Here is a 27,782-nt window from a genome sequence, read left to right as displayed (position 1 = left end):
AGCCCCACCCCCCACTTTTTGATTTTACGGAGGCCAATTGTGTCCGGAGAAAAAAAACCGTGCCTACATTTCAGCACGGATGTGCAAGTGCCCTCAGTTCAAGAAATTGTTACCCCCCCCCCCAATAAAAATTACCGTGCTACGCCACTGAAATAAGTTCATGATAATAGAAAAACTGCAACTTTACAAGCCTAAAATAATGTCCAATTCGTTCACATTATTTAAAATAACAATTTACCAACAAAACTCTAACTGGTTGGTCAAATAATGCCGAAAATGGTAGTCCAAGTCTTCACGTCCATTTCGCGATGCCGCATAAATTAATTCAAACGGATGGACATAAAACAGCCGTCGGACAAAACCGATATTTTTCCCAGAAAGCACTTCGTTCTTGTAAGTCAAAGGTCAATGAGACCGACTTGACGAACTTCCCTTTTATTTCCGCGTTCGGAGCTCGCAGAAAATCCCACCAAACTGCTTTTGTTCTGGTTCAGAAATCGCAGGTTTTGCATAGCTGCTGCAGAAAGGACAGTCCACACTAATTCTGTGTGGATTTTAGCAGGTAAGTCGAGCTGTAAACCGATTTCAGCTCCCGATTTCATAGTCACCATTAATAAAAATTCACTTCACTCCAGTTTTCACTCCATCAGGCATCAGCATCAGGAAGTGCGTGTTTACTGTACAGCTAGCTGTATCGTCCGGCCGGTGCCCCAAATTCGCGGCCCGCGCTGCCCAATATTCGCGCAACCAACTTTCTCGGCTCATATCTTTTTTTCACAAAACACGGGCCGACGTCAAATCACCGTTGTTGATCCACTGTCACATCGCCTTTCTTCTTGATCATGTTGACATGGTTGACATGGTTGATGCAGTTTATGGGGAAATCAAAAGCTTTTCCGAGAAGTAATTTGAAAGAAATCAAAGAGAGTGTAAATTATTGCCTTTACGGACTAGATAGGCCTACTAAACGTAACATTATTGAATGGCCCAGAAAACTAATAAAAACATCGCTACGAATTTCCAATCAGTGTCGCCGTCCAACCCCCGAAACCTGCACGACAACTTCGGTCGACTTTCACTAAACAACAGAGGGCGTAATCAGAATTAAGGAGCACGAAAAATGACGTGCACCTTATATCGCGTTATTATTTTTCAATCTGTTTCCGAGATGTAGATTTCGGTACCGAGTTGTTTGTTGCATTGAATATGCCTTAAAAATATTTCTGTTGGAATAAGACCTACTTGTAATGTTAAAATAAATTAAAGTAGGGCTTACCCAAAAAGTAGGCCAATAAGCCTACCTATTTTATGTTTTTATTGAAATAATGTGTATCATGCAACCATGTGTCGAGGCAGCACGATCAGCCAAGGTATTGTCGACCGCGTGCAGGCGCGCGTGCCTGTATAATTGATTGATTGATAGCAGGTGTATTAGAATGAGCAGTAAATGCCGGAGAACATTGTTACAGAAGGGTGGTTTGTTTTGTTTTTGATGGAGGGTCATTTCAAATAAATTTGTCCATGTTCTTAAAAATATAGCCACGGCATACTAAAGTTATAATTGCAAATGTTTCTAATTTTGGAGAATCCGTATAAATTTGTAAAATGTTGTTTGTGTAATTAATTGGCACATGGTTAATTTTCAGCAAAACAAAAATTCTCGGAACTCTTTCCATGCATAGGATTTAACTAAGCTTCTTAGATTTTCGACAAAAATGTATTATAAGATTTGTGGATTTAATTTATTTACCTCAAATTTTCAATTATGATATGATTTTTAATATGTTGCAAGCAGTTGTTTTTACCAAAATCGAAAAAAAATTTAAAAAATTTTTATATTTAAAGAAACGTGTATTCAGTAACAATGTCAGATGGCAGACAAAAGTTAGTTTATCAAAATAGAGACCAAAGTTGTGATATGCGCAGAGATAGCAGAGTTCTCATCTGGGAGGGGGGGGGGGGGGTTCAAGGCCAAGGCCAGGGGGTTGGATAGTCAGGCAGTGGACATGGTGATGGACATGGGGGAGGGGCGCGCTATTTGGAAAGCATTCTGTACCACTAATTTTTCTCTGCAGTGCCAATGACCTATCAACAATTAGAAACGCTTGGGATTTTTCAGACCAGTCTCATGGTTTGTGCACAGGGACAGGCAGTGACGGGGCGTAGTGATGTCCAGGTATCTTTCCCTCTATTTCATCCATGCTGAATGTAGACAGGTGTTTTTATGGACGTTAAACTTTAACGTTAAAATCGCGAAAAACAAGGTTTTCGTAACAAACAACAACATTGTATGTAGACATGGTAGACCTACTGGTACTGCCAGGCCTTAAATCATTGTTTTGTGATTTTCTTCGATTGCCAAATTTCTTGGGGGACGATTTTTTTAAGGAGGGGGGCACGCCTCCTTCTCACACCCCCCCATACAAATAGAACAATTAAATAATTAAAATAAAGTACATTGACATGTAGGCCTACCCTTTAAAGCCAACTGGTTTTCCCATTATTTTTATTGCAAGCAATAAATGCAGAAACTTCCTCGACGGCCGAGGTGAAATCCTGCTCGTTCTCGTTTGACAATATCCGGCCAACGCTCCTTCCCTTCAGATTAAAGGAGCACACCGATTTCTTTTGGAGGAAAGAATTGTGTTTTGTGCACAAGAGAACACGGAAAGAGTTGATCTTGCAACATTGTTTAAAGGAAACACATCATGATCGTGTTCTTGAGTTGAATGTGAACAAGTGTGATTTATTTCCTTTAGAGGGAATATACAACATTTGCAAACATCGAAAAATAAAACTGCCAAATTTTTACGAAATACCTTACTAGGATGTTGGAAAATGACAGTCTAAAGCATCCTGTAAAATTATGGCACCTGATGTGAAGTCATTGTCAAGAAAATTGTATTTTTGTATACATTTCCAACGGTGGTCGGCCAACCACCGTTGGAAAAACCTAACTATTTTTCAACTACTGCTCCAAATTTACCATTTTTGTTCAGTCCAAATGTTGTTTGCTATTGGTTACCTGTTCATGAACGGGTGCAGGCCAGCTAGACTGGTTCCCTTACCTTACAATTTTCTGTCATCCGTGAATTGATCCATGGAGTCAGGGAACCAGACTACTTAAACATTTTGGTTTTTCTTGGTTTTTCCAGCATTTTCGAACACAAAACTTCAAACATGTCAGTGTAACAATATTTGATCTATTATACTAACCCCTCAAATAGTTCATTTCTGAAAATTACAGCAAAAGCCAATGATGTACATTCCCTTTAAGTTGACGCAAACCCACTGAGTAATTTTTGAAAGGAAACTTCCCCAAACTGTCAAAATCATATACTGTGCAACATGGCACGTCGATCATATAAACTAAAATTGCGACATCAACACATTTCAAATGAAAGCGTTGTGTCTCTTCAGTCAAATCGAGGTGTTTTATTCTGACAGCTATTTTACAGTTCGCGCTGGGATTTTTTTTTACCGATAATTAGATTTTCGAAAAAGGCAAGATACACATTTGTAGCAGCCGACGTTTGATAATACACAAATGTACATGTACAGCCAAATGCCACAAATAGGCCTACTGATTCGCAAGAGTTATTTCAACAGTATTTGTATGATATTGCTTACCGCAACCTCATATTTTTCAACACTCCGGGGTGTACCCACCGAGCATAAATTGTAGAACAATAGACCTCGCACAGCGGCCAAGTTCAAGTACAACACACGGCCCACCTCCACAGACTTCTTGGACTTTGTGTGTGTGTACAAAACAAATGGTGGATTAGGCCACAAAAAAAAAGTCTCCGGTTTCTGGTATGGAGCTTGCCCAAAAAGTGGTGCGGCGACGCGGCTTTTTTTTTTTTTTCACCTGATTTTTTTGCTTCAAATGTCCGCTGATGACTGCAAATGGTGCCCGACTAAACTTAGTGCAAATATATCGGAGTCCAGAGAGGCCACATAAAGCTTATTCTCGACCATAACCCAATCTAAAAATACGTTAAAATTGTGCAGCAGCAGGATTCCAGTCAAACCAGTGAGTTTGGCGGTTTTGAGACATCATCTTTCATTGAAAAAAAAACTTTTTCATTTTGCCAACGCGCATGGCTACGGCGACGCGCGCGCATACCAGAAACCGGAGACTTTTTTTTTTGGCCTTAGCGTGTGGAGGCGAGTCGAGGCACGCTTGACGTTTTAACCCGTCAGCCGTGCCTATGTATAGAAACAGCCAGATCGTATTAACACGTCATCCGACGTGAAATGGTTAAGATGGGAGTCCACATTCAGTTCAGTAAAACTTGAAGTGAATTCTTTCATGCACTATTTAAACATTTCAAGTCAAACCTTATTGACTGCTGCCTGCCGTAGTGTTATTATTAGTGTGTGACATCATACATGTAGCTGCATGGTCACATCTACATGTACTGTATGCGCAGTCGTGGTACATGTACATTTGTGTAATTACAATTACACATGTCTGAGGACAAGTAGCCTACATGTTTATTTGTACCTTTTGTGGGAGAGGTATAGAATATTGATCTAGGTCCGGTGGCATTAAATTAATTTACTAACCCCTAATAGTTCCCCAGGACTGCCCTGTTAAATCCAACAGAGTCTGACGGTTACTCATATGAGTGTCCTGCTCAATCCAACACAGTCCCACACAACTCAACTTGCCAAGTTGTTGGGTACCTGAAAATATCAAAATGAGAGGGCCCAATTTCATAGCCCTGCTTAACAGCCGACTTTGTGCTTACCGAGCCTCCATCTACATGTATTTCATAGGGACCGTTAAGCAGTTAGCATAGCAACAGCACGCTTAACCCCAGAAGAAAAATTTGCTTAAATCAGTGACGTAACAATAGAAATCTCCATGCGCGCGCAACCATTAGCATTAAATAGTGCTTAAGCAGCAGCATGATTTTCTGCTATAGTAAGCACAACTTTTCTGCTTACTGTTAAGCAGTGCTATGAAATTGGGCCCAGGCCTGCTCAATCCAACAGAATCCAACTGTGCCTTATTTTTCTATTACACTGTTTCCTGCTGGCTCCAATCGAGTCCAACTTGGCGTTATTTTCAAGTACCCAACAGAATCAGACTATAAATGTTTCAGTTGCCTGCAATCCAACAGATTTCAACAGGAATATACAGCGCGTCCCAAAATACCCGCAACATTTCTTTGCAAGGCTCTAGCGTTGCTGTGGAAACACATACATATACATTTACATATTTATGTACATTTGTACATGTACCAGCTATATTTTTATATCATTTTAAAGCTTAGAATCTGAACTTTATCCTTGGTAAGTGTTGGTTTGATTTTCAAAAGGGTTTTGAAATTAATGTTCAGATAGAGGCATGTCATAAACAAACTCAACCGATTTCAAGGAAAATCAATCGTGCACATTTTTTCAATGTGGAAATGCTTTATCGTGTTCATAAGTGACGATCTCGTTGCCTTTTACTTTCTGTGTTTCCATTTCTATTCGATCCACGTAGACTACATCATGTACACCATAAAAAAAAATCATAGTATTGTTCTTCGTTTCACGTTCAATGTGTTTTTAACATAAATCAACCGTTTTTTGGGTTATTTCAACAGCTCGTTGACTCGAGTTTGCATCTGATGTACCGCATCATCAACTTTCCTTCAAATCAGTTAAGTTTCTTTTCGGCATGCCTTATGAACATGAATAATTTAAAACTCTTAATATCAAACCAATACTCACCAGGGATAAAGTTAATATTCCAAGCTTTAAAGTCAAATTAGGTTTTGCCCTTCACCGACGCACTAGAAGGCAGGAGGTTGTGGGTTCGAGTCCCACCCGAGTGATTTTTTCCAACTTTCACTCGGGAGGTAACACACTGAGTATACAGTGTTTAAACGTCGGTGACGCAAAAATTCCATCTTATAAAAGCTTTAAAGTGTTATAAAAATAATGGCAGCACGTGTTTCTGCGCCGACGCTAGAGACTCCAAAAAAAAATAATTGCGGGTGTTTTGGGACGCGCTGTACAAGGTGTTTATACTGCTCAATCCAGCAACAGAATTTAACTGAAATGTGAAATAGTTGGATCCTGCTTGATTGAGCAGGGTTCGGGTTACTTTCAGTGTAAAAGATACTAGTCTCTTGAAGAATTTTTATAGTGGATGTACAGGCATCCTGGATTCTTTGTAAATTTGAAAAGCTTGAATAAACATGATAAAACGTCCCTTCTTTTGAAATGTTAGTTCCGTTTTGAGTTCCATTTCAAATTCCAATTAGACATCTTTTGTTCAAGATTGTAAACGTCACATCCTTAGCTAATTTGGCAGGGTTGGGATTGAACAACACAAGTAATGTCAACCTGTAGCATCGAGAGATAAGAGTTTCCGGGAAGACCATTTAGTCACTCCTGTCGACTTTGTTTACTCTTGTCATATTTTATCTTATTCTCTGGTCTCTGTGTCAATAATAAGCATGGCTGATGATGATTAAACAAAAAATAGATAGGATTAGGAGGTAAGTGTAGGCGTACACTACCGATTAAGTTGCCATGGATACAGAGACAAGTACAGGTAGACATACATGTACATGTACATGTATGTTGTTCAGATACCAGTATGATGTTCATTTGGGTACATGTGCATGACAGCCCAAGTTCAGTGTGTCCTTAAATGGTTCATGAGATGAGTTTTTTCTTAGGAACACATTTTGTGCAACTGCCCTCTTAAATGTCTGAAAACAATTTGACATTCCGTTTTGCTTAATTTTATTGAATAGTGCACTTAACTTTTGAACATTTAAAACTGTTCCATGCTTTTCCAGACAACTGAGGGCGCTGTTGCTGTGATGTGATTTCAGGAAGACACCGTTCAGTTTAATGGGTTTTCTGTTCAAATTGTGAACCCGAAAAGTCGTTCTTTGAAAAAAATTCTGAGAATAGTATTGCTCCTTGGCTTACTGCCATGTAATGTACTGTCACTTAACAACGAATCACCAAAGAGAGAAAACTTACGATCAGCAAAATATTCAGCATTCAGACCTGTGCTGAAATAGATGTAACAATGAGATTTCTGCCTGGCATGACATCATACATTTGCTCATAAATATGGAAATTGGCATTATCATAAAAAAAACCTTAGACGTAAAGGCGTAGTTCGAGAGCAATGCTTTTGTATCGGTTGGATGGGCTTGAGTAAACCATTTGTGCATCAAATTAAAAATAACTAAGAATAGCTGAGACACCCGCCATGCATGTAACATATAGTTGTTTGGACTACACGTACATTTATGTAAATTTAAGCAGATATGTGGTGTCTTATTTTAACCTACATGTAGAGCTCTAAAAATTAATCCACCTGTCGCCCTTTGACACATGGGTACATGACATTCTCTACATGTGTAATTAAGCACGACTTCAGAAGTATGTGTGTACAGGTTACTGAACATGCACACAGCATAAACATCACATGTGTACAGTACATATCAAGCATATTATGTACATGTAGGACATGTAGAAAAGGATATCCTGGAGTAATTGATATCCACTTTAATAGAAAACACAGGAAGTGACATTATGTCGTTTCTCAATATGTTAGGAGAATTCTGTTGTGGTAATCGTATCCACTTGGTGTGTCCTGTGCAAATACCGGATGTGTAGCCACATACTGTCCTGTACATGTATGTACAACATGTACGTGTAGGTACGTGTCAAGGATAAAACTGAAAGGACATGCACCCACGACTACAACATACTACAACATGTAGCCGTGATCCTCGCATGGCCTTTCAGTTTTGTCTTACATGTAGCTGAACTAGTTAAAGAGGTTGTGGAATGCTTGAAGACATTTCCGTCATTTTTTGGGTATATGTAGCCTAAGGTGTGATGAAATAAAAACGACTATTGTTTCTGTCATAAAATGAGTACAAAAGGTACTTTTGAGAGCTGTTTTTCAAGTCCTGTCATGCCTGTTTCGACCCGAATGTGCAATTTGTGTAAAAGTCGTCGTTGCGGGCAGCAAACAAAACACAGTAAATCGTGACGTAATAAACAGGACTCCCGATGCAGAGTAGCATAAACGAGTCCTGTTTATTACGTCACGATTTAGTGTGTTTTGTTTGCTGCCCGCAACGACGACTTTTACACAAATTGCACGTTCGGGTCGAAACAGGATCTGAAAAATAGCTCTCAAAAGTAACCTTTGTACTCATCATGACAGAAACAATTGTCGTTTTTATTTCATCACACTTAAGGCTACATATACCCAAAAAATGACGGAAATGTCTTCGAGCATTCCACAACCTCTTTAACATGCTGTGTTTATAAGTGTCAGCTACAGGTACATGTACATGAAACTATAGAGTGGTTTTTGCTAGTTTGAGAGGGGTAGCCTAGTGTCCTCATTGTACAGGTACATATCATGACTTAACGCAGGCTTACTGTTACTTGTGAGCCAGGCAGTGCTGTCGTGTAGTGGAATCTGGCGACCAGAATTAGAAGCTTTTAACTGCGGTTGTGTCACGCTCACGCGCATGCTGCACGCATTCTTAACCAGTTCACACCGGGATTATTTTTACAAGAACGGAACGAGGCGCGGGATTACTTTCACACGACCTCGAGCCGGGCGGGTTGAAGCCATCACCCTTGGGCAGCACACTCATATTTCGATCGCTGACAGATATTTTCTGGCCTCGGTCCGTGCGTGTTTATCCGTCATCCGTTCCGAATACTGCAAAACTTTTGCGGGTATACATGTCATCCGGCGCGAACTGGTTAAAGACGAGGCGCACGTGCATTTTGGTATTCTTGGTCGAAGGAGCCAAGAGCGTGCATACTACCTGAGCGCAACTTGGGCGATCCTGGTGCCACTGCGGAAAATGGGTGCCGCTGGATTTGTCTATATACGATTTAGGTGTAACGCCAATAAATGACTAGATCCGGCCAATTATGTAGACTGGATACATCATGTACATGAAAGGACTATCAGTGAATAGCCATTCTGATTCAATTCGGGCCATTCACAATGCAGTGCGCCACCAAGAGTTTGCCATGGAGAGTCCATTTTTCAAGTTTACTGTCGACAAAACATGGCCCATTTGAATGAGTGTCAGTAGACAACTTGAACTAATTTGTCATAGATTGGGGCATAGCGCTCTGCCGCCTCACAAAAAAAACCACCACACTGTGAAAAAGAAAACAAAAGGGCAAACAGATACTCGAAGCATACCTTTACGAAAACTACTGACTGGAAAAACGAACAATTTTTAAATGTCCCATGCTGTGAATTTGTCGGCCATCTCCCACAATGCACTGGGAGAAATGAACTCTTCGTGGCAAACTCTTGGTGGCACACTGCATTGTGAATCGCCCGAATTGAATCGAATGTTTGCACTCTTGGACTGTTGGACCAGCTTTACTTTTTGCTTAGACTTAGAATTGAGAGTTCAATGTTCTTTCCGACCAGGTTCTTCTAGTACTTCTTGGCCAGCATCGTAGCCGCCATGGGGTGCATCAACAGCAAAGAGGATGGCACAAGCTACCGCGCCGATACCAGAAACGACAGCAACGACATGGGCAGCCCGGGCATGAAGATAACAACTCCGTCACCGACCATTGCCACCGGAGGTGTCACCGATTTCAGGGGAAACAGTCAGATGTTCATCCCTACCCCTGCTCAACCTAAACCCAGCAAACCAGGTAGAGAGTTCATCCAAAATTTGCATTACAACGTTAATTTCAAACCCTAACCCCCTAGCCCCCCTTGCTAGGGTTGCAACCTCAATCCTGCAAAAATCATTTAATTGCCACCAAGAAGATACTGGATTCAGCCTCAGTCCTCCAAAATCATCTGTTATTTCTTGAATTTAGTCTGTGGAGGCAATACCACTGCCTCAATCCTCCCAAATCCTCTGCCAATTACTGCTATGATTTGAGGCAGTGCGAATGGCGTTTAGAAGCAGTGCGGATGAAATACGAGAAAAACACAGGGCTGATGTATGCATGGCTGAACATAACCGATGCAGGATATGGCCTACTGGCTTGACGTAATGCATCCTCCACAAAAAAGCGATACATCATCGCCATTCATCCTCAATCCTCTAAAATCATCCAAAACTGGCAGGAGAATTGAGGAAGGTTAAGGTTAAGGCCCAAAAAATATTCGGTCTCTGGTCAGACCAAAGTTCCGGAATTGACGCGGCGAGGTTTTTTTTTTTTTTTTTTTTTCTTTTTTTTTTCTTTTTTTTCTTCAAGCTTGTATTGTACAGACAAGGTGGGGTACTATTTAGCTTTTTTGGTGTCCTCATGTACATTGGTGTCCTCCATAATTTGCCTTGGTGCTCTCGATCATTTGTCTTGGTGCAATTTCCCATTCCTTGGTGCTCTTTGGTAAAAAAAAATTGAGGAGGTGCGGCAATAGAGGGCGCTGTTGGAGCTACCACGGAACATTGTGGAAAAAAAAAAAGATTGACGCGCATGATTAAAATCGACACGCGCGCTGACCAGAGACCGACTTATTTTTTTTTTGGCCTAATACATACATGTACATGCAGCTCTGGAAGTGAAAGAGATTCTGTAAACCTACACGTGTACATGCCTACCCACAAGAACCTGCATTGGACACACTGTGAACTTAACCCTCCTATGGAAACATGCATTGTCAGCCTGGTTATTACTTGGGTCAATTAATGTACACAAACCTGCTCTTGAGAAGGAATCACCTGAGGAAATGCTGCTTGAGTGTCCTTTAACCCTAACCACCCTGAATCCTCCAAAATCCTTTTTGCAAATTGGAGGAATTTGCAGGATTGAGGTTACATGGCAAAAGTGTGTTGCTGATTTCGGAGTACGCACTGTGTCAAGGTCTTGGGCCGGACCTTGTGTTGTTTATGCTCAGCCGTGCATAAATTTAGTCCTTGATTATACTTGACATCCTCCGCACTGCTCCAGGATGTCTCTGCCTCATCCTATTGACAGTCATAGCCGGAGGATTTTGCAGGATTCAGGCAGTGGTCACCCCTCCATGGACCATATTCAAGAAATAACGGAGGAATTTGCAGGATTGAGGCTAATGCTATTTTTCCATTAGGCCAATTGGAGGATTTTGCAGGATTGAGGCTACATCCTAGCAAAAAGGCCTAGGGAGTTAGGGTTAATAGAGAAATAAATTTGCTTGGCCGCTTGTACATTTAAAATTGGCCCAGGGCCCAGATGCAAATAATGGCTGAAGTCAAATTATCGGCTACCAGGCTCCAAGCCGTATTAATACCAGCCAAACACATTTGTATTCCCATTCAAAAATACCTTTCGGTTAAAAATTCAAATCAATTATAAATTTTCAACAATTTAGTTCAACAATTTTGTACATGATGTGTATACACCCATACTGAAATTTGTATCCTTGTGGAGACATTTCTTTGTTCTCGTGTACTAAAGTTTTTGAGTTTGAAAGTACAGTTTCAAAATGCTCTTATTTTAACCAGAATTAATTTCCTTGGCTGAAATTTGGAATTAGTATCCCTTTTCTAAAACTCTACCATTTGCGACGGATCAACATACCTTGGAAATTCCTAGTTTTTGAGTAAAATCCATATATCTATTTCGTGAAAACCTTGTGGAGACGTATTCATCTGTAGAAATTGCCCTGTGGAGACGTATACAATCTTTTGTTCCCGATTGTGTGCATGTCTCCAGTGGGCACGGTGTAGCAGATCTGTATAACACATTCCGTTTTTGTCCTTGCAACACTTACAACATGTAACTTCCCTTTATTTGAAGTTTATTTTTTATATTTTCAGTACTGAAATACGTTGCCATTTACGATTACGAGGCGCGAACAGGAGACGACTTGAGCTTTCTGAAAGGAGAAACACTAGATATAACGAATAACAAGTAAGTATATCTCATATGCATAGGGCACTAATACATTTATATTGACCAGGATATAATAATAGTGACTGCCAACACTGCTTTCATTGATTACATTGACGAGCTGACCAATGACATGAATGAGACTATTGGCATACTGACACAAATTTGTACATCTACGGTACATGTAATGACATTACACCACCCTGAATCCTTCAAAATCCTCTTCGCTGAAGTGGAGGAATTTGGAGGATTGAGGTTACATGGCAAAAGTGCGTTACTGATTTCGTAGAATGCACTTTGTCAAGGTCTTGGGCCGGACTTTGTGTTGTTTTTTGCTCAGCCATGCATAAATATAGGCTTGGATTATGCTTGAAGTCCTCCGTACTGCTCCAGGATGTCACTGGCCAAGCCTCAACATATTGACAGTCACTGCCGCAGGATTGTGCAGGATTCAGGCAGTGGTCATGCCTCCATGGACCGTATTCAAGAAATAAAGGAGGAATTTGCAGGATTGAGGCTATTCCATGAGGCCATTTAGAGGATTTTGCAGGATTGAGGCTACATCCTAGCAAAAAGGCCTAGGGAGTTAATGTTAAGCATCAGTAATTACATGTAACTGTTCATATTATTTAGTAACTTTTCAGAAAATGAACAAGCACGACCCCTAGTACATGGCCAGTAATAGTGCAGGAACTGAAACTATAACTCCATAAACTAAACAACTTTATGATGTAAATGTGTGTACGTTTCAAGTACATCAAAGTTCAGAAACACGTCACTTACTGTTATAGTGTTAAAGGGACAATACAACATTTGCAAACATCAAAAAATAAAACTACCAAATCATTTTGAAATACCTTGCTGGACTGTTAGTGAATGACAGTGTAAAGCATCCTGTAAAATCATGGCACCTGGTATACTGTCATTTTCAAGAAAAGTGGTATTTTTGTATCAATTTCCAACGCTGGTCGGCCGACCAGCGTTGGAAAAAACTGGCTTTTTTTTCAAATACTGGCCCCAGTTGACCATCGCACTTGTTTGCAATCGATTACACACCTATGAACGGGTACAAGCCAGCTAGACTGGTTCCCTGACCTTACAATTCCCCAATGTATGTAAACTGCTCTGTTTCTTCTTATATGAAGTCAGGGAACCAGACTACAGGAAAATGATTCTTTTTCTTGGTTTTTATAGCATTTTCGAACCCAAAACCTCAAAAAAGTCAGTGTAACTATATTTGCTATAGATTTCCAACCCCCCAATTCCATCCATTTCTGAACATTACAGCAAAAGCAAATGATGTATATTCCCTTTAAGTGGCAAAAAGTTTGGAAATGGCCACTGTCATCAAGGGCAGCTAACACAAAATGAGTTTTGCAGAATAATTCTGCAGGAAGTTAATTCACAATTCGTTATCAGATTTTTGCATTTTAGTTCTATTCAAAGCAGGATCACATATATTTGTGAAACTTCCAGTGAAAAAAATGTCTGTGTATTAAGAGTGTTTCCCCCCCCCACAAAAAATGGAAAGAAATGCAAACAGACAGAAATATGAATTCTGCATTTTAAGTATTTTTGCAAGAGTCATTTCTACGGTATTTGTGCGATATTTCTTGCTAAAACCTCATATGTTTTCAATACTCCGGGGTGTGCACTATCTCGTAAATTGTACAAACATGTAGGCCTTGCACAACTGCCAATTTAAAATCAACAAATTGTCAGCCTCCATAAACTTCACAGACTTTGGTTTGTTTACAATGTCCTCCTGTTTTTCTTCCATTGTTAGCGATGGTGATTGGTGGCTGGCAAGGTCAACGAAGACTTTACAAGAAGGTTACGTCCCCAGCAACTACATCGCACCTGTCAAGAGCATCAGTGCTGAAGAGTAAGTATAGTGGATGGCTTTTGATGATGCGATTATGACGTTGGATGTTTTACGAAGCTGCGAGGCAGTTTGCAAAATCGGGATGCTGATTGATCGGGATGGCGAAATGGCCTGTCAGAAAACTTGTGTCTCGTTCGGCACATTGGACATTTTATTGAGTTGCGAAGATTGAGGCAGATTGCAATGGGCTAGAGATTTTAAAAGCAAAATCAAGACGCTGACAGATGCAAAATTGGGACGGCAAAATCGTCCTGTCGGAAAAATTGTGCGTCCGACAGCAAATTTGAGGCCATGATGACATTAGACATTTTACTGAGTTGCAAAGCTGCAAGGCAGATTGCAATGGGCTAGAGTTTTTAAAGCAAAATCGGGACGATGATAGTTGCAGAATTTGAACAGCGAAATCATACTGTCTGAAAATGTGTGTGTCCGTCGGCACATTTGCAGGGATGAAGAGTGCCACCTATTATCCAATAGCATCCCCCCCCCCCCTTTAAGCACGGATGGTCTGTCTGTGAATGAACGAGACGAAAATTATATTTTGCAACGGGCAAACAAAACCCCGGTTACGCACTACTGTAAGGTGACTGGAGAGGAGACTATCCACACTACATCAGTACACCATTCTGTGCTGTATGGTCTCTCAATTTGCCTCACGGCTTCAATGCTCGGTTTTGAACATTTGAATTGCAAAGTCAGGATGGCCTTGTGGAAAGGCTAGTAAAGTGGCCACTTGTGCAGTCGTGGCCTTAGAGGCTCATTATTGGTTCACAATACTGGAGGGCATTCATGTTAGTATTTTTTTCCTCTGTTAATTGTTCAGCGCATTGGGACCCCGTGTAAAATGCGCTTTATAAGAATGGTTTATTATTATTATTATTATTCTAGTTTTCTGGAAACTAACATTGTCGTTGGGATGAAAAATACATGTATAAACTGCGTGGTAGTGTCTGAAAAAATTCGGAAGAGTGTCTCAAACGTCATACTATATTTTTTTCTTGAAAATGTTTTTTTTGTTTCTCCTGGAATATGCACTACAAAGACATGCAAGTGGTTAAGTGGGTACATGCAGTTGACCCACTAATTCACATAATGTGACATTTACGTTGTAAATCTTGCTGTCCTTTGATATTTAATAACCTGAATAATACTTCGAATTATACCTATAGTTGGATGTGACTATTATAGTATTACTATAAGTAAAGTCTGTCATGAGCCAATATAGCTCATCAGGCCGGTGTTTATCTCCGGTTTCCATGGCATGAAACGACTGAGAATATTTCTACTCCCCCTGGATGGGATGCTAGTCCATCGCAGGTTACTCCCCAGCTAACGGTGGTGACCCATTTATACTCCCGGGTGGAGAGAGGCAAGTGGGGGTGAAGTGGCTTGCCCAAGGACATACATATGGCCAGCAGCTGGATTCGAACCCCTGACCCTCTGATCAGGAGTCACAGACCCTAACCTGTACGCCACACTCCCCCTAATGAGTATTATCATTGTCTAAGTATTGTCTTGATAGCCTTTCTCTTTTTTAAATGTTGAATTATACATGTATGGATGTGTGTAAAAGACTGTTGATTTCTATCGCTGATGCCAGCATCACAATGAACGTGTACATGTCTCGCATGAGCAATTAACATATGTAATTGAAAACCTCAGACTGAAATCTTATTCCTAGCGACAATCCGAACAATGTCAGCCTGACCTTACATGTATATCCCGTCAACATGGTAAAGTTCTTACAAACAAGGAAGTGGTTAATGCATAACGAAGGACCTGGCATGCCAGGCCACAGCGTGGGGGGAAACTAACGAGAGTTCCCCATAAAATTCCCTGGTGCTTTAAAGAGATTCCTCACAATGTACCCTGGAAGTTTTGTGGAATCAGTGGACTGTTTAACAGCTGGCGGATATCTGAACGTACTTGAATTTAATTAACTAACCCTCCTGCTATTTAAACAGTCACGGACAGTCAAAACTCACTTCCACTTCCCCGCTATACTTTTAACACGGAAGATTCTAGCCCGCTCTGTGGTGCAATTTTTAACCCATTTTGTTGAGCAAAAGATCATCTTTTTTCGAGTTTGGTGTGAATTATTTATTTATTTGTTTTAGCGTGACAAAACCCGTGTGGGCGTGAGAGGGTGAGAATAACCTGAAAAAGCGTGAGTCTCGTACTCAATGCGGGAGATCTGGCAGGCCTGTGATTGGTTAACCCTAACAGAACTCAACCCATCAAACCCCAACGGCATGTTTTGTTGGAATCTGTCGGGATGGGTACAGTACCCCTAAACTGACAGTCTTTTACATTGGGTTGGCACACCTCCAGAGTCACAGTCAGAAATATGTGTATGGTGAAATTTGCAAGGATGGGTATGAGTTAGGGTTATTATCGAATTATAATTTCACATGTGTCATGCATTGACCTTGGGGCAGCACATGTACCCTACACAGACCTTGAAAACGACGACAAGGAAAAACAGTTTCACAAATTGTTCATTTCCATTTCCAAAATGTCCATTACTTGCTACACATGTACCGGTATTCGAAGATCTTTAGTTCGTTCAATTGTACCGTGACTTGATACACTTTTACATGTAATACGCTGTACCGGTACATGTACATTGTTACCAACAAGGAAGTCACTGGCTGTACTGTACCTGTACAACACGCCATGGTACAACAAACCATGCTACAACAAACTTTGGTAACGAACCCGGCGCTAGTACTCAAATTGAAGTACACATCTATGCACACATGCGTGCCCATAGTGGTGTATTGTGTACACCAATGTGCGTGTACATTAACCGACAAGGTCAACGATAGGTCAATGAGCATTTACAAGGAAGTAAGTGCAAGAAAAAAGAAAAAGAAAAACGATCTGGAAAATTACAGACAGGGATTTCAATACAACTTGTACCGGTACTTTCATGTGAAAAGCACATACATGTACATACATGTACTGTACATTTATGTTCATGTGCTCGAAGATAAATTTACATGGATATAGATTTACATGGAGATAAATTTACATGGATATAGATTTACATGGAGATAAATTTACATGGAGATAAATTTACATGGAGATAAATTTACATGGAGATAGATTTACATGGAGATAAATTTACATGCAAAATTCAAGCACATTATTTTACAAGTTGTTCAATTAAAAATAACCGGTGAGGAAATTGCAAGAGAACTTCAGGATGGAGATATGATTCATGAAAACAAAAGACTGGTTCTTGTTGTGTTGAATCTACGGCCCCCCCCCCTCCCCAAAAGTACTTCCTTTTCACTTGATGCAGTTCCATAAGACCATGATTACAAAAATGCACAATACTTCCATGTACATGTAATGCTGTAGACAAAGATTGATTTGGATTGAATACTTAAAGGGAATATACAACATTTGCGAACATCGAAAAACAAAACTAACACATTTTTACAAAATACCTTACTAGGATGTTGATAAATGACAGTCTAAAGCATCCTGTAAAATTAAGGCACCTGGTATGAAGTCATTTTCAAGAAAAGTGGTATTTTGTATAAATTTCCAACAGTGGTCGGCCGACCACCGTTGGAAAAACCTAACTATTTTTCAACTTCTGTTCCAAATGTACCATTTTTTTTCAGTCCAAATTTTGTTTGCTATTGGTTTCATGTTCATGAACGGGTGCAGGCCAGCTAGACTGGTTCCCTTACCTTACAATTTTCCAGCATCTATAAATTGATCCATTTCATCTTTAGTGGAGTCAGGGAACCAGACTACTTGAACATTTGTGTTTTTCTTGGTTTTTCCAGCATTTTTTTAACACAAAACTTCACACATGTCAGTGTAACAACATTTGATCTATTTTACTAACCGCTCAAATAGTTCATTTCTGAAAATTACAGCAAAAGCCAATGATGTACATTCCCTTTAATGGGGCAAAAGTTATTTACAAAAAAAAGAAGAAAATATTTACATAAAGGTAGGGTAGATCATTTGTCATTTGTGCATTTTTGTTTTTCGTTTGAAGCAACAAAAGTGCTGAAATTCTAAAGACGGGTGCTTTACAACTAACCTGATGAACTTTTAGCTCATTGCTGTACATGTATGTCACGAGAAAACAATATTCTAGGATCCCAATTTCAATTCAAAATTTGCCGAGCCGTGGTTTGAATTGCACACAAAGTCAGCAGCCCATTGCAGCTGCGTGATGTCACGCACTGAACTGACGAATAATAGCAACCGCGCATTCGCGCGCGTCGTTTCAACGCTTGCACGCACCCATTCACGTATTCACCCAATTACAAACCAACTGCTAACGTCAATTTTCAAAAAAGCGTCACTTGACGCATCTTTGGAAATGGCCTTCTTTTAATGTTTGCTTCAAAATGGCAGCATGCCAGAAAGAAAAACTTCACAGGGAGTTAATAGTGTCATTACTATCTTTAAACCAAGTACTGGTAAGCTTTTCAACAATAATGTGCAAATAGCTGCAAATGATCTGCTTTTGTACTCTACCGGTACCTTTTAAGTTGTAATGACCTTTACCTGTTTTGTTAAGCATTCTGCTTTGATTGAACCATTTGTTTGCTTGAGTGAACGTGAATTCAAAAAGATTTCTATTTTGTCATACATGTACATGTACATGTAATCTAAACCTGTGTAGTGTGTGCTTCCATGTAATAAAACAGGGAGAAAAGTAATATTGCAAATATTGTTTCAGGTTTTTTTTTTTAACCCTTTTTCTTTTAAACATGACCTATAATTGTTAGTACATGTACAACAGCTCTTTAAATGAAATATTTTCAACATTTGCTTTTGCTGTAATTTTCAGAAATTATGGATGGATTGGTGGGGTAGTAGTTTAAAGCAAATATTGTTACACTGACCTGTTTAAAGTTTTGTGTTCGTTGATGCTGGAAAAGGATGCTGTTCTTGTAGTCTGGCTCCCTGACCCTATTTCAGACGAAACGGAGTAATTTATAGACATCGGAAAATTGTCGGTTCAGGGAACCAGACTAGCTGGCTTGCACAACATGTTCACGAATGTGTAACCGATTGCAAACAAAATGTGGACTAACTAAATTTGGTTCAGTGGGGGTGGATTTGAAAAAAAGTCAGTTTTTCTCCAATGATGGTTAAAAAATGCCACTTTTCTTAAAAATGACAGCACACCAGGTGCCGCGATTTCACAGGATGCTTGAGACTGTTATTCACTTACAGTCAAGTAAGGTATTTCATTATAATTTGGTAGTATTGCTTTTTGATGTCTGCAAATGTATATTGCCTTTAAAGAAAATACCCTGAAATTTAAGATTACATGTACTTCCCCACATTTCTCCTCAGGTGGTACTTTGGTCGTATCGGTCGCAAGGAAGCAGAGAAGAAGCTTGTAATGCCTGGTGTCGAGCGAGGCATGTTCATTGTGAGAGACGGTGAAGCCACACCAGGTAAGACAAATCGATGGCTCCTTCAGTTTTGTTTTTAAAGTTAATGAGCCAGGTTCTTGGTTCTTGGTTGGTTCTTCTCCTTAATACTCCACGTGGGAGTTTATACAGGAGGCCAGAAACACCGGGGCAAACCCCTTCTCTTAGCGATAAGTGTTCACTGGGTTCTTTTACGTGCATTTATGCAACACACGGGACCTACGGCTTAACGTCCCATCCGAAGGACGAAGCAATAATGGTTAAGTGCCTTGCTGAAGAGCACAAGTGTCCGCCGGCGGGCTCGAACCCACGTCACTGTTGCCTCTAACTTTGTAACGGGTAGATACATGTAAACTCGTGATTTATGAATGGGAGTGTTTAGAACTTGATGAAATTTTCCGTTAAAACTTTTGCTCTAGCTAGGCGCTACAATCGGAAAATCAAAGTGTGCCACGTTAGGGGCCGCGCCACATTAGGGGCCGCGCCACGTTAGGGGCCGCGCCACGTTAGGGTACATCAACAATACCCTACCATGCATATGGTTTTGATGAGTAAACTGCCTTTCCATACTTGGTTTTTAGCCGTTATTTTTCTCTCTTTTGATCAGAATGTAGAATCGTCAATATGCGGCAGGGTTGGAATCGTTTTGAACTAACAAAAAAAAAACAATATTGATTTGTGTTTCCTCAGGTGCTCTTTCACTTTATGTACGTGATTACGACCCGGTGTAAGGCGAGTATGTGAAACTCTAAACATTTGTGTTAAATTAACGAGAAAACAACATTTTGATTTGTGTCCCTCAGGTACTTTTTCACTTTCTGTTCGTGACTACGACCCTGTTAAAGGGGACCATGTGAAACACTACAAGATCCGAAAGCTAGACAACGAGGCGGGATTCTACATAGCCATGCGCAGCCCCTTTCCGGTTCTGGCTGAGCTAGTCAAACATTACCAACGTAAGTTTCAAATAAAAAAAATAAATTAAAAAAACATTTAGTAGAGTTGTTGACATTCCACAGCGGCTTCAGCTGAAAGCAATAATCTAGTCGAGGTTTTGCTTGGGTTATTATCAATTAAAAATTTTATTTCCTTTTATCAAAATTTATTTACTTTACGTTTCAAAAAAAGGAGAAAAAAGAGGTTTCGTAGAGTTGTTGAAATTCCACTGCGGCTTCAGCTGAAAGCAATAATCTAGTCTAGGTTTTGCTTGAGTTATCAAATTTATTTTTTTTCCCCTTGCATCAAAACTTCTTTACTTTACTTTTAATTATACTTTATTTGTCTGGATAGATATTTATAGCCATACATGAAAAGCTAGTTGTATTTGGCGGGTGATAGAGTGGCAGAATGCACTTTTTATTTTTTAACCCTGGCTCCCTAAGTTCTCTTGCCCAGTAGCTGCCTGAATCCTCCAAGATCCTCCAATGGCATAGAGTTAAAACTCTCAGCACCTGAATCCTTGAAAACCATCCACTTTTTGTCCCAGGTGATCTCTGCCTGGATCCTTCGAAAATCCTCCACTGGAGTTTCTGGCATGTTATCACATAATCGGATTTCAATGCCATTGGGTTCATTAGCCTGTGTACCGCTACAACAACCTGACTCCCCTGATGGTACTAAACATTATCTCCAAGCAAACTTGTATCCTCGATCCTGATAGGTTGATCCATGGCAACAACAGTGTGATATTATACTGTATTGCACGGTCCATATCCCACCCTGTGTATTGCGCCATTCCAAGATGCGAGCGACATTCCAGCTGCATGCACTAAACCACTAAAAGGTTCGCGTAAAGTGTGCAAGTTCCAACTTAACTGCGCGTCAAGTTTGTTTGAAGAAAAATTTGTTACTCCCCTGATGGTACTAAACATTATCTCCAAGCAAACTTGTATCCTCGATCCTGATTGATTGATCCATGGCAACAACAGTGTGATATCATACTGTATATCCCATGGTCCATATCGCACCCTGTGCATTGCGCTATTTCAAGATGCGAGCGACATTCCAGCTGCATGCACTAAACCGCTAAAAGGTTCGCGCAAAGCTTGCAAGTGCCAACTTAACTGCGCGTCAAGTTTGCTTGAAGAAAAATGTGTTACTCCCCTGATGGTACTAAACATTATCTCCAAGCAAACTTGTATCCTCGATCCTGATTGGTTGATCCATGGCAACAACAGTGTGATATCATACTGTATCCCATGGTCCATATCGCACCCTGTGCATTGCGCCATTTCAAGATGCGAGCGACATTCCAGCTGCATGCACTAAACCGCTAAAAGGTTCGCGCAAAGCTTGCAAGTGCCAACTTAACTGCGCGTCAAGTTTGCTTGAAGAAAAATTCGTTATCGCACTCGTGCTTGTGGAGCAAGCAGTGCGTCTGTGTTCCAAATAGAAAATGTGGGAGGAAAGTGTTCAGCAGTGCAGGAAAGCAGTGTGTCTGTGTTCCACATAGAAAATGTACGTCTGTGTTCCATATTGAAAATGCAGTGTGTCTGTGTTCCACATACCACTCCCAGATGCACTACGTTTTAAACCGTGTTTCAATTGCGCTCACGGGATAACTAGTATTGTTTGCAGGCTACCGGTATGTGCTCTTTATTTACTGAATTTCAATTTGTTGTCCCTCCCCTTGCAGAGGTGGCTGATGGACTGTGCATTAAGCTGACCTTCCCTTGCCCCAAGGAGAACCCCAACACCGTCAGCCTCGGCAGAGATGCTTGGGAAATCCCCCGCACTTCCCTGACGCTGGAAAGCAAGCTTGGGGCCGGCCAGTTTGGAGAAGTCTGGAAAGGTATGCTTATCATATTCCTGGGTAGATGCTTTTTCTTCTTACATGTATTCCTAGTCAGCTTCCCTTTGTTTTTTATTTGATTATTTTGTAATAAAAAACTGTGTCCTCTCTGAGTGATCCCCGTTTGCTATTTCCCAGATTTGCAGCATTGCTAATGTTGCTAGCATCGTGACCTTGGGCGTGTTCCCTGGCTACATGGTATATACGGGTTTATGGCTTCGTACTAGTGCCCTTGAACAAAGACATGACTAAATGGGGAACCGCCAACATGGGGCTGGATAGCTCAGTTGGTAGAGCACCGGAACGGTGATCCGAAGGTCACAGATGGAATCCCGCTCCATTCAATTTCTTTGTTCAACTTTATTACTCTTTTTTTTTTACTCCATCGACTCTCGTGTGAAAATTAGACTACTCCTAATGAACCATCACCAGCCAACCAGAGCTCGTTACTCTGACGCTCATGCGCTAAAAAATAACTCAATCATGAACTGTCCTGAAAAAAAAGAAGACTTCTTTCTCCTAGATTATCGTCTTTCACCGTCGTATTCTCTCCAGGTACTTGGAATGGGAAGACCCCAGTGGCCATCAAGACCCTCAAGAAGGGCACTATGACTCCCACAGCCTTCCTGGCAGAAGCCAACATCATGAAGAAACTCCGCCATCCAAAACTCTGTCAGCTCTACGCCGTCTGCTCTGATAAGGTACTGGTCGTCCAAAGTTTTAGGCAATATTTGGAGTTTAACAGTATCCTTGTGTGTCCCTTACTTCTACTTGTTTGTGTCTAAGCCACTGTCATTTTGCCTTTGAGAAAAGCCCTGCAAAGACCGATACATTAGGCCCTCTAGTTTTTTAAGCTCTTGCAGGAGCTTTTACATGTCACTTGGTGGTTGGTTGGTCGGTCAGTCTGTCTGTCTGTCTGTCTCCAAAAATTTACCAAAAATATTTGGCCAAAAATTTTAAAAGACTTTAAAAATTTTATGGAGTCCAAAGTCAAGGGTTTGGCGACATTGGAACCCATAGCTTCAAAATGAAGATTCTTGACAAATCATTTTCCCTTTTTGTGATATTGTTTTTTAAAGTGAATGTACAACATTTGCTTTTACTGCAATTTTCAGAAATAAATGGATTTGGAGGATTAGTATGTTACAGCAAACTTTGTTCAACTGACTTGTTTCACGTTTTGGGGTTGTAGATGCTGGAAAAACCAAGAAAACCAATCATGTTCTTGTAGTCTGGTTCCCTGACCCCACTTACGATGAAACAGAGCAATGTATAGACCTTGGGAAATTGTAAGTTCAGAGAATCAGTCTAACAGGCTTGTACTCCTTCACAGGTGTGTGATCAATTGCAAAGAAAATGCGGAATAACTAAATTTGACAAATTAGGAGCAGTTTTTGAAAAAAGCCAGTTTTCTCCAACGCAGCCGATTAGCGTTGGAAAAATACAGTTTTTCTTGAAAATGTCAGCACACCAGGAGCTACGATTTTACAGGATGCCTTTGACTGTCATTCCCTAACAATCCAGTAAGGTATTTCGTGATAATGTTTCGTTTTTTCATGTTTGCAAATGTTGTATCTTCCCTTTAATCTCAAAATTTCCTTGAAATGTGTCTTGCGTCTAGGAACCCATCTACATCGTGGCTGAGTTGATGTGCAACGGCAGTCTTTTGGACTTCTTGAAAGACGGCGAAGGCCGCAACCTGAAGTTGCCGGAGCTGGTCGACATGGGAGCTCAGGTCAGTGCAGAAATGCTCCCATTCTCGTCATCCAACAAAGTTTGGTCTTTTCCGCTCGCTTGATTTCATTAGTCATTCAAATTTTTATACTGGGTTTTGTAAACTCGGTGTTGTCTCCGATCTTGCGAGAAGAAAATGGGATTGGAACTCGAACCCACGGCCTCCTGCTTGCTAGTTCAGACGTCTAACCACTCAACCCCAGAGCTTGTAGAGGTCGGCTGGCTGGTTCAGGTCTAATGTGGGAGCAAATTTTCTATGAGCGGAGTACGATGCAAAGTGGAGTGCCGTGGCGCTCTTCTTTTGGTGTACTGAACTCATGATCTTGTTGGTAATATCGGGGAGTCCAGCCTGGGGCTGTGGGGCATGCGAAACACTTGATCACTAATTCCTTACCCCATCCTGGAGTAATGCATGGCTACCTGTGAGGGTAGAGATGGTTATTTAAAGCTATAGTCCATCATTTGCAGCCATCCGAAAAGTAACTGGCGTAATTACTGTTGAAAAACAAACTTGGTTGAAAGATAGTAAGGGAACTAAACTCCCTGTGAAATTATTCTTTCTGGGAAGCTGTAATTTTGAAGTAATCAACGATAGAAGGCATTTCCAACGGTGATTCTTAAGAAGCACCGTAGGAAAATTTAAATTAGTAGTTCGTTTTGTTATTCGGCGCAGCGCGCACAAGTATTGGAACGACGCACACACGCGCGCGGTTGTTATAATTCGTCGGATCAGTGCGCGACGCCGCGTATAGCTGCAATTCAAAACAATTCAAAACATGATTCAGTAACTTTTGATTTGAAATTGAGATCTTAGAATGCTGCTTTTCTCGGAATGTACAGCTGAAGCTTAGCTGAAAATTCATCAGGTTAGTTGCTCAGTATCCTTCATTAGATTTTGAACACTTTTGTTGCTTCAAACGAACAAAATGCACTAATTACAAATGATGGACTATAGCTTTAACCATTTGGCCCGTGTGGCAACATCATCGAGCTGTATTCTCCCTCAGGGGCTGAGATGGTCTTTGGAATGTTTTCAATGGCCAGATGAGTAAGGGTAATAATAGCGTACATCATCATGAACACCTGTTTGGTGGATATGTGCGTTACGTAAACCTGTAGTTATTATTATTACGATCAGATTGCATCTGGCATGGCCTTCCTCGAGTCCATGAACTACGTCCATCGTGATCTAGCCGCTAGGAACGTCCTGGTGGGAGAGGGCAACATCGTCAAGGTGGCTGATTTTGGGCTGGCCAGGATGATTGAAGATACCGAGTACACTGCTAGACAAGGTAGGTTTTTAAACAAACTTTTATTTTGTAACAAACTTTTATTTCGTTGCTTGCATTTCTACTTTTCCAAAAATGAAGAGTTTACCTCGCTTTCAATCTAATATGGCGGACTTGTGAATAAAGTCTATTGCTCTTGTACAGAAGTAAGTAAAGCACGAGTGTTTCCTTTACCTTTGTCCACGACAGGTGCCAAGTTCCCAATCAAATGGACAGCCCCAGAGGCGGCCATGTACGGACGCTTCACCATCAAATCCGATGTCTGGTCCTTCGGTGTTCTACTGACTGAGTTGGTCACACACGGACGTATACCATACCCAGGTAAGGGACCGTGACCATTCAGCCCTGGTATGAAAAGGGCCCCCCGGTACCTCATCCGGTCCAGAGCCAGTCCGGTCTTCAGCCCAGTGTCGTCCGGTACATGGTCCTGTCTGATCAGAAGTTTTGAAGTCAGTCAGGCGCATCAATTTATTGCCCTTCAGAGAACGTCCAGAGCAGAACAATAGCAGACTTACCGGATTAAAGATGAAATCCTTCCAAACGCCTTGGTAATTTACGGTCCCATTGTGTGCGAAACAGCGTGGCAAGGGGTTTGATCTGTGCCGATGAAAGTGTTCTATTGTTTCGCGCTGAGAGATGAAAACCACAAGCAGGTTTCTTCTGGGATATATTACATGTGTCAATACTTGCAAACAATAGACCCCAGGATAGAGGAGTTCCTGATTAGCAACCGGACCAGCTCCTGGGCCGGTAGCTGGGACAGTACGAAAGGACTTCTTGGGAGGGGACGAGCTTACCGGGGAGCTCTTTTCATACCGGGGCTGAATGGTCACGGTCCCTAAGGCTTTCTGTGTTATGCATTTTTTAAAAATGTTTGGCCCTACACCTGTCAAGATGGTGCTTGGTTATGGATTGGGCTGTCCCGAATATTCAAATATTCGTTATCAACTGAATATTCATAAAGCTTTACGCCAGTTTGGATATTAAAATTTTTTAAAAACTACGCACGTTAGTGCTGGGCTATGCCGTGTACTCGAGTTCTCTCGAGTAGTGTTTGCAACTCGCTCTTCTTTTCGTGATTTTTCATCTCCTCGAGAACGGGTCCTGGCGCTAGTTGAAGTAAGTAGTAGTATTTTTCGAGTATTTTTCGAGTAGCATTTTTCTGTTTACAAGTGCCGACTTAGAAAAGAGTAACCACTTTGCGGTTTTGCGCCAAACTTGTCTTTTGTCTTTATACGTCCCCCCGCAATAAAGGAATCACTACCTCCATGTGTTTCCTTGGATTCCACCAGCACTCTCAACAAATAAAATTTTAAGTAAAATGAGCATAAGTTTTGCATAGTAGGGATATCTCGGTGCTGAAGAATTACTCTGTATTAGGTCAGTACCCGGGCGAAAAAAGTTCAAGTGTTATCTCCCTGGTTTTTGCCTGCACATCCCCCTCCCCACCACAACTGCCTGAGGCTGCATGGCTAAAACGGATGAGGACCACCAGTTTCCAGGCTTCAAGACTGAGCCTAATGACAGGAGGATTGATGACCTTGTGTTAGCAGCTGCTATACTTCACAAGCCTTGTGGTTGGAGCTGGACAATACAAATCCTATATGAATTGGCCTGGGTCTGATCTTTGCCTCAGTAATTCTGTTTCAAAAGTTCAACCAGGGTTAAAGTGGCACTCACGATAGCTATGTCTCAATACGGAACTTGTGGAGTATGAATTTTTTTGACAAAGAAAAGACAGAATAATTAAAAAGTGTTATAAGATGTACTGAATGTGTTAGTTCTTGCTCACACCACAGAGTTAAGGATATTTTCTATTTCTAAGATGTCCTTTTCTATGCCTTCTTTGCCTAGGCCCCTCACCCTTGATGGCCTTTCAGTAGTGCCTTATGATGGATGACTCTCATTAGATAAATACAAAGTCTAGAAATTCGTCCAATTGATGCCTTTCTTCTTCTCTCTCTCAAAGGTATGATGAACATGGAGGTCTTGGACCAGGTGGAGCACGGCTACCGCATGCCCAAGATGGCCAATTGCCCGGACACCCTCTACGAACTCATGCAGAAGTGTTGGGACAAGGATCCTGCCGCCAGACACACCTTCGAGTTCCTGCATTCCTACTTGGATGACTACTTCGTCGCGACGGAGCCCAACTACAAGGAAGCGGAGTAAACTCGGTGGTGAGAAAAAGTCAAAGTGTGTGATGTCCGTGGTGGGGACCACAAATTGAAGATAATGTACAGTATAAACTGCAACAGGTGTTAGGAATCTATCGGTAAAAACTATCCAATAATGAGATGAGGGCGTGTCCACAGTAACATAGCATCCACAGATTTATTTGGGATTGGTATTGTCGGTTATTCTCTTTGTTAACAGACAGTTCTCTTTCATAAATCAGTCAATTGACCTATCGCCGTTTACGAGTTAGCCACGCCCCTTAGACAACCCTATGAAATTTTGTACGTTAAGTTTTGTTTGTCTCGGATTGTGCGCGGTCCGCGTCCATTTGTTTATCAGCTAATTGGGCAATATTTCACAAGCTGCGTTGACGTGATTCTACCGCGATAGGCTTATACCCTTCCAAACCGTGGATAGTCGTACATCCACAAAAGTATTTAAAGCAATCCCTTTTGGGGAAGAATGCAAAATTGAACAAGTGATAACTCGCCCGAAAACTCGAGTTAACCCCCGGGTATGCTGTAAAACCTGTTAAACCGCCTAAAAACTGGGCATCATTACTTGTGATCTCATGTTTAATTTGATCAACTTTTAAGGAGCTGTATAAAATGAGAACCATTAAAACTCTACGTAAG

General features: G+C 41.0%; 1 protein-coding gene across 1 annotated transcript; it reads left to right on the top strand.

Annotated features, from left to right (window-relative positions):
* Positions 1-388: 388 nt before the first annotated feature.
* Positions 389-27,438, top strand: LOC119729087 (tyrosine-protein kinase Yes-like). The gene is made up of 12 exons (XM_038201593.1): positions 389-562; positions 9,449-9,681; positions 11,781-11,874; positions 13,640-13,738; positions 19,076-19,179; positions 19,959-20,111; positions 21,791-21,946; positions 22,502-22,647; positions 23,568-23,681; positions 24,819-24,972; positions 25,159-25,290; positions 26,939-27,438. Exons 2-12 carry the CDS (start codon positions 9,486-9,488, stop codon positions 27,139-27,141), a joined length of 1,551 nt encoding a protein of 516 aa, XP_038057521.1. The 5' UTR covers positions 389-562; positions 9,449-9,485; the 3' UTR covers positions 27,142-27,438.
* Positions 27,439-27,782: the final 344 nt, after the last annotated feature.

The sequence above is a fragment of the Patiria miniata genome, unplaced genomic scaffold (genome assembly GCF_015706575.1).
Source record: "Patiria miniata isolate m_02_andy unplaced genomic scaffold, ASM1570657v1 HiC_scaffold_20, whole genome shotgun sequence".
Taxonomy (NCBI): domain Eukaryota; kingdom Metazoa; phylum Echinodermata; class Asteroidea; order Valvatida; family Asterinidae; genus Patiria; species Patiria miniata.
Note: the sequence above shows the minus strand (reverse complement) of the source record. Positions and strands in the feature narration are given on the sequence as shown.